This window comes from Oncorhynchus keta, chromosome 8, assembly GCF_023373465.1.
Source record: "Oncorhynchus keta strain PuntledgeMale-10-30-2019 chromosome 8, Oket_V2, whole genome shotgun sequence".
Taxonomy (NCBI): domain Eukaryota; kingdom Metazoa; phylum Chordata; class Actinopteri; order Salmoniformes; family Salmonidae; genus Oncorhynchus; species Oncorhynchus keta.
Window position 1 is genome coordinate 33,499,535 of NC_068428.1, and position 11,909 is coordinate 33,511,443.

Below are 11,909 nucleotides of genomic sequence, written 5' to 3' on the forward strand. Positions count from 1 at the left end.
CTATACTGTGTTAGCACAACCCCACCATACTATACTGTGTTAGTACAACCCCACTATACTGTGTTAGCACAACCTCACTATACTGTGTTAGCACAACCCCACCATACTATACTGTGTTAGTACAACCCCACTATACTGTGTTAGCACAACCCCACCATACTATACTGTGTTAGCACAACCCCACCATACTATACTGTGTTAGCACAACCCCACCATACTATACTGTGTTAGCACAACCCCACCATACTATACTGTGTTAGCACAACCTCACTATACTGTGTTAGCACAACCTCACTATACTGTGTTAGCACAACCCCACCATACTATACTGTGTTAGCACAACCCCACCATACTATACTGTGTTAGCACAACCTCACTATACTGTGTTAGCACAACCCCACCATACTATACTGTGTTAGCACAACCCCACCATACTATACTGTGTTAGCACAACCCCACCATACTATACTGTGTTAGCACAACCTCACTATACTGTGTTAGCACAACCCCACCATACTATACTGTGTTAGTACAACCCCACTATACTGTGTTAGCACAACCTCACTATACTGTGTTAGCACAACCCCACCATACTATACTGTGTTAGCACAACCCCACTATACTGTGTTAGTACAACCTCACTATACTGTGTTAGCACAACCTCACTATACTGTGTTAGCACAACCCCACCATACTATACTGTGTTAGCACAACCCCACCATACTATACTGTGTTAGTACAACCCCACTATACTGTGTTAGCACAACCCCACCATACTATACTGTGTTAGCACAACCCCACCATACTATACTGTGTTAGCACAACCCCACTATACTGTGTTAGCACAACCCCACTATACTGTGTTAGTACAACCCCACTATACTGTGTTAGTACAACCCCACTATACTGTGTTAGTACAACCCCACTATACTGTGTTAGTACAACCCCACTATACTGTGTTAGTACAACCCCACTATACTGTGTTAGTACAACCCCACTATAATGTGTTAGTACAACCCCACTATACTGTGTTAGTAAAACCCCACTATACTGTGTTAGTACAACCCCACTATACTGTGTTAGCACAAACTCACTATACTGTGTTAGTACAACCCCACTATACTGTGTTAGCACAACCTCACTATACTGTGTTAGCACAACCCCACTATACTGTGTTAGCACAACCTCACTATACTGTGTTAGTACAACCCCACTATACTGTGTTAGCACAACCTCACTATACTGTGTTAGCACAACCCCACCATACTATACTGTGTTAGTACAACCCCACTATACTGTGTTAGTACAACCCCACTATACTGTGTTAGTACAACCCCACTATACTGTGTTAGTACAACCCCACTATACTGTGTTAGTACAACCCCACTATACTGTGTTAGTACAACCCCACTATACTGTGTTAGTACAACCCCACTATACTGTGTTAGTACAACCCCACTATACTGTGTTAGTACAACCCCACTATACTGTGTTAGTACAACCCCACTATACTGTGTTAGTACAACCCCACTATACTGTGTTAGCACAACCTCACTATACTGTGTTAGTACAACCCCACTATACTGTGTTAGCACAACCTCACTATACTGTGTTAGCACAACCCCACTATACTGTGTTAGCACAACCTCACTATACTGTGTTAGCACAACCCCACCATACTATACTGTGTTAGTACAACCCCACTATACTGTGTTAGCACAACCTCACTATACTGTGTTAGCACAACCCCACCATACTATACTGTGTTAGTACAACCCCACTATACTGTGTTAGTACAACCCCACTATACTGTGTTAGCACAACCCCACCATACTATACTGTGTTAGCACAACCCCACTATACTGTGTTAGCACAACCCCACCATACTATACTGTGTTAGCACAACCCCACCATACTATACTGTGTTAGCACAACCCCACCATACTATACTGTGTTAGCACAACCCCACCATACTATACTGTGTTAGCACAACCCCACCATACTATACTGTGTTAGCACAACCCCACTATACTGTGTTAGCACAACCCCACCATACTATACTGTGTTAGCACAACCCCACCATACTATACTGTGTTAGCACAACCCCACCATACTATACTGTGTTAGCACAACCCCACCATACTATACTGTGTTAGCACAACCCCACCATACTATACTGTGTTAGCACAACCCCACTATACTGTGTTAGCACAACCCCACTATACTGTGTTAGCACAACCCCACTATACTGTGTTAGCACAACCCCACCATACTATACTGTGTTAGTACAACCCCACTATACTGTGTTAGCACAACCTCACTATACTGTGTTAGTACAACCCCACTATACTGTGTTAGCACAACCCCACCATACTATACTGTGTTAGCACAACCCCACCATACTATACTGTGTTAGCACAACCCCACTATACTGTCTTAGCACAACCCCACCATACTATACTGTGTTAGCACAACCTCACTATACTGTGTTAGCACAACCCCACTATACTGTGTTAGCACAACCTCACTATACTGTGTTAGCACAACCCCACTATACTGTGTTAGCACAACCCCACTATACTGTGTTAGCACAACCCCACCATACTATACTGTGTTAGCACAACCCCACTATACTGTGTTAGCACAACCTCACTATACTGTGTTAGCACAACCCCACTATACTGTGTTAGCACAACCTCACTATACTGTGTTAGCACAACCCCACTATACTGTGTTAGCACAACCTCACTATACTGTGTTAGCACAACCCCACCATACTATACTGTGTTAGTACAACCCCACTATACTGTGTTAGCACAACCCCACCATACTATACTGTGTTAGCACAACCCCACCATACTATACTGTGTTAGCACAACCCCACCATACTATACTGTGTTAGCACAACCCCACTATACTATACTGTGTTAGCACAACCCCACCATACTATACTGTGTTAGCACAACCCCACTATACTATACTGTGTTAGCACAACCCCACCATACTGTGTTAGCACAACCTCACTATACTGTGTTAGCACAACCCCACTATACTATACTGTGTTAGCACAACCCCACCATACTGTGTTAGCACAACCCCACCATACTGTGTTAGTACAACCCCACTATACTGTGTTAGCACAACCTCACTATACTGTGTTAGCACAACCCCACTATACTGTGTTAGCACAACCTCACTATACTGTGTTAGCACAACCCCACCATACTATACTGTGTTAGCACAACCCCACTATACTGTGTTAGCACAACCTCACTATACTGTGTTAGCACAACCCCACTATACTGTGTTAGCACAACCTCACTATACTGTGTTAGCACAACCCCACTATACTGTGTTAGCACAACCTCACTATACTGTGTTAGCACAACCCCACCATACTATACTGTGTTAGTACAACCCCACTATACTGTGTTAGCACAACCCCACCATACTATACTGTGTTAGCACAACCCCACCATACTATACTGTGTTAGCACAACCCCACCATACTATACTGTGTTAGCACAACCCCACTATACTATACTGTGTTAGCACAACCCCACCATACTATACTGTGTTAGCACAACCCCACTATACTATACTGTGTTAGCACAACCCCACCATACTGTGTTAGCACAACCTCACTATACTGTGTTAGCACAACCCCACTATACTATACTGTGTTAGCACAACCCCACCATACTGTGTTAGCACAACCCCACCATACTGTGTTAGCACAACCTCACTATACTGTGTTAGCACAACCCCACCATACTATACTGTGTTAGCACAACCCCACCATACTATACTGTGTTAGCACAACCCCACTATACTGTGTTAGCACAACCCCACTATACTGTGTTAGTACAACCCCACTATACTATACTGTGTTAGCACAACCCCACCATACTATACTGTGTTAGCACAACCCCACCATACTGTGTTAGCACAACCTCACTATACTGTGTTAGCACAACCCCACCATACTATACTGTGTTAGCACAACCCCACCATACTATACTGTGTTAGCACAACCCCACCATACTATACTGTGTTAGCACAACCCCACCATACTGTGTTAGCACAACCTCACTATACTGTGTTAGCACAACCCCACCATACTATACTGTGTTAGTACAACCCCACTATACTGTGTTAGCACAACCTCACTATACTGTGTTAGCACAACCCCACCATACTATACTGTGTTAGCACAACCCCACCATACTATACTGTGTTAGCACAACCCCACTATACTGTGTTAGCACAACCCCACCATACTATACTGTGTTAGCACAACCCCACTATACTGTGTTAGCACAACCTCACTATACTGTGTTAGCACAACCCCACTATACTGTGTTAGCACAACCTCACTATACTGTGTTAGCACAACCCCACTATACTGTGTTAGCACAACCTCACTATACTGTGTTAGTACAACCCCACTATACTGTGTTAGCACAACCCCACTATACTGTGTTAGTACAACCCCACTATACTGTGTTAGCACAACCTCACTATACTGTGTTAGCACAACCCCACTATACTGTGTTAGCACAACCTCACTATACTGTGTTAGCACAACCCCACTATACTGTGTTAGCACAACCCCACCATACTATACTGTGTTAGCACAACCCCACTATACTGTGTTAGCACAACCTCACTATACTGTGTTAGCACAACCTCACTATACTGCGTTAGCACAACCCCACCATACTATACTGTGTTAGTACAACCCCACTATACTATACTGTGTTAGTACAACCCCACTATACTGTGTTAGCACAACCTCACTATACTGTGTTAGTACAACCCGACTATACTGTGTTAGCACAACCCCACTATACTGTGTTAGCACAACCCCACCATACTATACTGTGTTAGCACAACCCCACTATACTGTGTTAGCACAACCTCACTATACTGTGTTAGCACAACCCCACTATACTGTGTTAGCACAACCTCACTATACTGTGTTAGCACAACCCCACTATACTGTGTTAGCACAACCTCACTATACTGTGTTAGTACAACCCCACTATACTGTGTTAGCACAACCCCACTATACTGTGTTAGTACAACCCCACTATACTGTGTTAGCACAACCTCACTATACTGTGTTAGCACAACCCCACTATACTGTGTTAGCACAACCTCACTATACTGTGTTAGCACAACCCCACTATACTGTGTTAGCACAACCCCACCATACTATACTGTGTTAGCACAACCCCACTATACTGTGTTAGCACAACCTCACTATACTGTGTTAGCACAACCTCACTATACTGTGTTAGCACAACCCCACCATACTATACTGTGTTAGTACAACCCCACTATACTATACTGTGTTAGTACAACCCCACTATACTGTGTTAGCACAACCTCACTATACTGTGTTAGCACAACCCCACCATACTATACTGTGTTAGTACAACCCCACCATACTGTGTTAGTATAACCCCACTATACTGTGTTAGCACAACCCCACCATACTGTGTTAGTATAACCCCACTATACTGTGTTAGCACAACCTCACTATACTGTGTTAGCACAACCCCACTATACTGTGTTAGTACAACCCCACTATACTGTGTTAGCACAACCTCACTATACTGTGTTAGCACAACCCCACCATACTATACTGTGTTAGCACAACCCCACCATACTGTGTTAGTATAACCCCACTATACTGTTTTAGCACAACCCCACCATACTGTGTTAGTATAACCCCACTATACTGTGTTAGCACAACCTCACTATACTGTGTTAGCACAACCCCACTATACTGTGTTAGTACAACCCCACTATACTGTGTTAGCACAACCTCACTATACTGTGTTAGCACAACCCCACCATACTATACTGTGTTAGTACAACCCCACTATACTGTGTTAGTACAACCCCACCATACTGTGTTAGTATAACCCCACTATACTGTGTTAGTACAACCCCACTATACTGTGTTAGCACAACCCCACCATACTGTGTTAGTATAACCCCACTATACTGTGTTAGCACAACCCCACCATACTGTGTTAGTATAACCCCACCATACTATACTGTGTTAGTACAACCTCACTATACTGTCCTGACAATGTTTGCAGCTGTCAATGTCCTTCCCTGACCAATTTTCATTTTCCTCCTCTCCATTCTCTATGAAAACAAAATGAATTGATCATCACAATGAAACATACTGAATCTGACTGCTGAACGTACCATTGTCCTTATTGGTTATTTTTTACCCCTCACAGGAGCCAATGAATGAACAAAACTTTGACACTTATGTGAGTACTTTGACAGACATGTACACCCATCAGGACCAATACCAGAGTCCAGAGAACAAGGAACTATTGGAGAACATCAAACAAGCGGTGCAAGGCATCCAAGTGTAGTAGCCTATCTTCTGGCCAAAAGGCCCAGTCTGAGGCCAAATCAAATGATGTTAAAGCAACAAATAAAAGTCAAAAGAGAATGGATTATGATTGTTGCTGCTGTAATTTACCGTAGTATTTATTTTATTCATTATGCTGTAATGCTCTGAGCTCCATTGTAATGGCTTTTCTGCCTTGCTTTAAAAATAGTTCCCAATGGCAAAAGTTTCAAAGAACATTCACGTTTTGTACATTTTCATATGACCTAATATAATGTGATGTACTGTTTATAGCTGCTAATGTATGCACATTTTAGTGTATATGTATTTATTAATTGTAAGCTTGTATCATTCATTATTTTAACGATATTGATAAAAAGGACAAAACTGAGTGCCACAGGTGGGGAGCCAGATGAGGGCAATGTGCGGACCAATCAGAACTGAGTGCCACGGGTAGGGAGCCAGATGAGGGCAATGTGTGGACCAATCAGAACTGAGTGCCACGGGTAGGGAGCCAGATGAGGGCAATGTGAAGACCAATCAGAACTGAGTGCCACGGGTAGGGAGCCAGATGAGGGCAATGTGCGGACCAATCAGAACTGAGTGCCACGGGTAGGGAGCCAGATGAGGGCAATGTGAAGACCAATCAGAACTGAGTGCCACGGGTGGGGAGCCAGATGAGGACAATGTGAAGACCAATCAGAACTGAGTGCCACGGGTAGGGAGCCAGATGAGGGCAATGTGAAGACCAATCAGAACTGAGTGCCACGGGTGGGGAGCCAGATGAGGACAATGTGAAGACCAATCAGAACTGAGTGCCACGGGTAGGGAGCCAGATGAGGGCAACGTGAAGACCAATCAGAACTGAGTGCCACGGGTAGGGAGCCAGATGAGGGCAATGTGAAGACCAATCAGAACTGAGTGCCATGGGTAGGGAGCCAGATGAGGGCAATGTGAAGACCAATCAGAACTGAGCGCCACGGGTGGGGAGCCAGATGAGGACAATGTGAGGACCAATCATTTTTAGATAAGCTTTTAAGTATGTCATAGAAAACAAAAATGACCTTTGGTGTGAAGATTGTTTAATGGATGTAAATGTATTGATTTTTGTAACAATGTTTGAAAAACTCTTTGTCTTCAGTGGTCTGTGTGAACACTAATAATAATGTCTGTGTTTAAATCAAGTTTAAGAAGAAACCATGTATAAATATGACACATTTTAAACATCATGACACGGAAACTGCTAACTGGTCCAACTCCCATAACCTAGAATGACTATACTTCATTTACTTAGAAATAAAACGTCTTAGTAATCTGTGTTGTTAAAAACACAGTTAGATGTCCAACTCTCATAACCTAGAATGACTATACTTCATTTACTTAGAAATAAAACGTCTTAGTAATCTGTGTTGTTAAAAACACAGTTAGATGTCCAACTCCCATAACCTAGAATGACTATACTTCATTTACTTAGAAATAAAACGTCTTAGTAATCTGTGTTGTTAAAAACACAGTTAGATGTCCAACTCCCATAACCTAGAATGACTATACTTCATTTACTTAGAAATAAAACGTTTTAGTAATCTGTGTTGTTAAAAACACAGTTAGATGTCCAACTCCCATAACCTAGAATGACTATACTTCATTTACTTAGAAATAAAACGTTTTAGTAATCTGTGTTGTTAAAAACACAGAGCGAGATGTCCAACGACCAATGGCTATGGAAAATATAAAGGAGACAATCTAGCATTACTAATTTATATGAATTCTATTGAATACTTAGTAGGACCACTTATCAGCAATATTGGTATAACAATGATTACATCACTTGTTTAGATATGGGATGCAATCGATATAGAAAAAGTTTGGGTATATGCAATTTCTTGTAAATGAAATTATAGCTGATAAAACTCTTTTTACTAACAATGTAAATGTATTAAGTTTTGTATAAATCTTTTAATACAATCATGTTTTAGAAATTCAACATGGGGAGATCAGTTCCAAAATGAACGATAGATGAGTTAATGAGTTTGGTTCTTTTCATGTTACATTTTGCACAGGGACACCTTTGTTTCCATGTTTTGATGTTTTGATTGAAACTTAAAGAGGTACTTGAAAGCTCAAATTGATGGTCAGAGGTTTTGTAGAAAAGTTATCTTTACAACAGCTGATTGATGCGCTCGACTTACAGGGTCAACGTCCTTCATTAATCATAGTATATTATTGCACTTGTTCAGTTGAAATGTCTTTGCGATCATGCATCTATGTGTCTGAGCCACAACACATTACGTGAGATAAAGACTGCTCTTTGATTCAGTCCTAAAAGTGGATATATTGGTAAAAAAACATGTTATATCGATATCCATTATAACAGCAAAGAATGCTAACCAACAACAATGACATTGGTAATAGTGGTCCATGATTGTTTCTATGATTGATGGCAATTTCATGAGTAAATTGCAATCACTTTCTATGAGACACCCTTAATACATGTATTCATAGTACGTAAAGGCCCAATGCAGTCAAAAACATGATTTTTCTGTGTTTCATATATATTTCCGCACAATGAGTTTGGAATAATACTGTGAAATTGTGAAAATGATGATAATGCCCTTTTCGTAAAGAGCTGTTTTAAAAGACTGCCTGAAATTTCTGCCTGTTTTGGTGGGATGGGAGTTTTGGCTGTAAATTAGTTAAAAGACTAACAAGAAAGCGAGTTCCAAATCTCTCTGCCAATAACAGCTAGTTTTCAGTTTTCCGATCCCCACTCAGATCACTCCCAGACAGCCCTAGAAAAATTATTGCTTGAGAAATTGCTCTTTGCTGAGAAGCTGTTTTTGTTGATTTTTAACCATTTTAATTGAAAACAATCACAGTAACCTACTTGTTTCCCAGAAAGGATTTGATATTGAGATAAAAACAGCTGAACTGGACCTTTAAAAACACCATTATAATGCAATGTAAGTGTCAATGTCAGCCCCCTATAATGCCGTTATCTTTTAAACATCAGCCAACTGCAGTAATCTACCCTTACATAGTATGTACTTGTTACTAATTCAATTTTCTCTACAAATTGGCATAACCATGCGACTTGCATTTGCTGAAGATGACTCTACTAATGGATTATAAATGTGTTCTTAATACAGTTTATCGTGCATGCACTTCATGCGAGTATGAATATGGGTAAATAGAGAGAATGGTTCACGTAAGACATATGTGGAAGTAAGCTTGTGTGTGGAGTCAACGAGACAGAGCTCCGTGAGTCAAGTTCACTTCAGACATCCCTTTTTGATAGTCAACCTGAGGGTGCTATTGTCATTGACCTGATCTCACTGGTGGAATGTGGACTTCTACTAGACTAGAGGTCCACATTCCATATGACTCCTCATGTCTGTGTCTAAAGCTTTGTGTCAGCAGCTTATTGCCAATATAGCAAAGCTTTAGACAGATCGACAGCTTCTACTATTTTTCTTTAGTCAATTATTCTTACTGATACAAAGGAAATGGGAATTTTAAGCACAAATCTGCTGCTCACCAACAGTCAGTTCATATTGTAATATCAAATGTTAAAGTTTATCTGTAATTATTTACATACAGAACACTAACATGTCACATGCTAGAATGCAGAATAATTTTCGTATGAATATTTGGGAATTCGTGAATTTATTAAACTGCTACAATTATAATTTACTTTGAGTAATGCTTTAATGAAAATGATTTTATACTAAATGTATTTCCTTCTCTCCTTTCCCCTGCCCCCTCTTGCAAACTTTCCAACTTCATTTTGGTACCACATGGCATGATTTGTGTTGATCTATCATTTTTGTTGTATATGTTAAAAATCACAAGTTGCTATGATATTTCATTTGAAATTGTGATGTTTGTACGATTTTTATCATGCTGGTGTTAACATCTCTTACTCTGAATAAAACGTGTGTTGCAACACTAACTTGTACTGGTTCCTAAAATGATTGCCTCAAACATTGTTGAAGAAGAGTATGAGAAGAGAAATAGCCTCGTCAGAGAGCATTGGTGCAGAGTCTTGATCAGACTTGATCAGAGCAGCTGCAAGTTATGTGAAGCTAGCCACAAAAAGGATTAGCCACAATAGTGGAATTTACGGTTTGCCTTTAAAATAAACTTCTCTCAATGAAAGTCAAGCAAATAATAGAAATAGTGGAATCATGCCATAATGGAATAGATGATGCTAAACGAGGTTGGAATGTTCTTATATAAATTCAACAAAAGACAATTATGTGTTAATTTGACAAAAATCTGTTGAAATCACATTGGATGTATTAGACTTTAGAATAGCATTAGGGGCATACTTATTTCACTGTACAGCATCATCTATGGATTGTGGATCAATGACATGTGGTATCAGTCTACTGACTTCGTGACCCCCAGAGAACATTAGCCGTAGCTCTTATTGCAGGACTCTGAAACCACTGTGAATTGAGCCACATTTATTGTACCAGTCAACCTACTATGTGTATTTCATTGATCCCCAATCATTAGGTAAAGCTGCACAGTGCAATATGAATGTCAATGCACACAATAGGCTGACTGGGGAGGTGATTTCACAGTCAAAGTCCCGCAATAAGAGCTAATATTTGCTAAACACGTCACAGTTGTGTTCTCTGGGTGTCAACACGTAGACTGATACCCCACTTCATTGCTCCACATTCCAACACTCCATTCATGTTTAACATTACCTCGTCTGAAAATTGCATGATTCCACCAATTGTAACTACTTTCAAAGATGGATTTTTATTTTGAATGCGAACAGCAAATTCCACTATTGTGGCAAGTTTCACAACACATAACCGGGTCCGGTCAAGACATAGTAAGTAGCCAGATGAAGCTAGCTGGCTGCTTATAAATGTAGTTTTGGGCAACAGGGTTAAGTAGCTGGCTCGCTAGTTATTCCAATAGGAGAACAGCAACAAGTGGCCTAGCGAATACTTACTCACATAGATTCCTAAATCATTGCTAAGAATATTGAACATGACTGTTCATTGTTTTCAGGCTGGTTGCATTGGTGCTAGCTAGGTACCAAGCTAAAGCTGGCTAGACACCCCAGAATTTGCTAATAACATCTGTATCAAAGATATTTGCAAAAACATGTATCCTTCTCGTTTGATCCTGGTCTAATTTCAAACGCTCAAACAGATGTTTTCCCATTCGGTCGAACAAATGATGCCTTATTACCAACGCAGGATTGTCCAGCTTTGACAGTGATCGTAATGGTGGCGCTTAGCTTGCATGTGCAAATTTCAGCACACACAACATTCTATAATATAATTGTGTTATTTGACGTGCCAAATTAAAAGCTTATTTGAGCGTCGAATAGGGTTATTTGACGTGCATCTTTTTTTTTATACGCCGCAAAGATCTAAACGGCGTGCGCTCCCGGGTTGCGCAGTGGTCGAAATAGACACTGCATCTCAGTGCAAGAGGCGTCACTACAGTGACTGGTTCGATTCGAAGCTGTATCACATCCGGCCGTGATTGGGAGTCCCATAGGGTG

The 11,909-nt window shown here is 40.8% G+C and overlaps 1 protein-coding gene across 9 annotated transcripts in view; it reads left to right on the forward strand.

The window, feature by feature from the left end:
* LOC118392408 (myelin transcription factor 1-like protein) overlaps positions 1 to 10,334 on the forward strand; it is a 154,177-nt gene extending 143,843 nt beyond the window's left edge. For all 9 annotated transcript variants that reach the window (XM_052524023.1, XM_052524022.1, XM_052524027.1 and 6 more), the window contains one exon: positions 6,261 to 10,334. In XM_052524023.1, the coding sequence (XP_052379983.1) occupies positions 6,261 to 6,401 (141 nt within the window). In that variant the 3' untranslated portion in view covers positions 6,402 to 10,334. The remainder of the gene's footprint in view (positions 1 to 6,260) is intronic.
* The last annotated feature ends 1,575 nt before the right edge of the window (positions 10,335 to 11,909 follow it).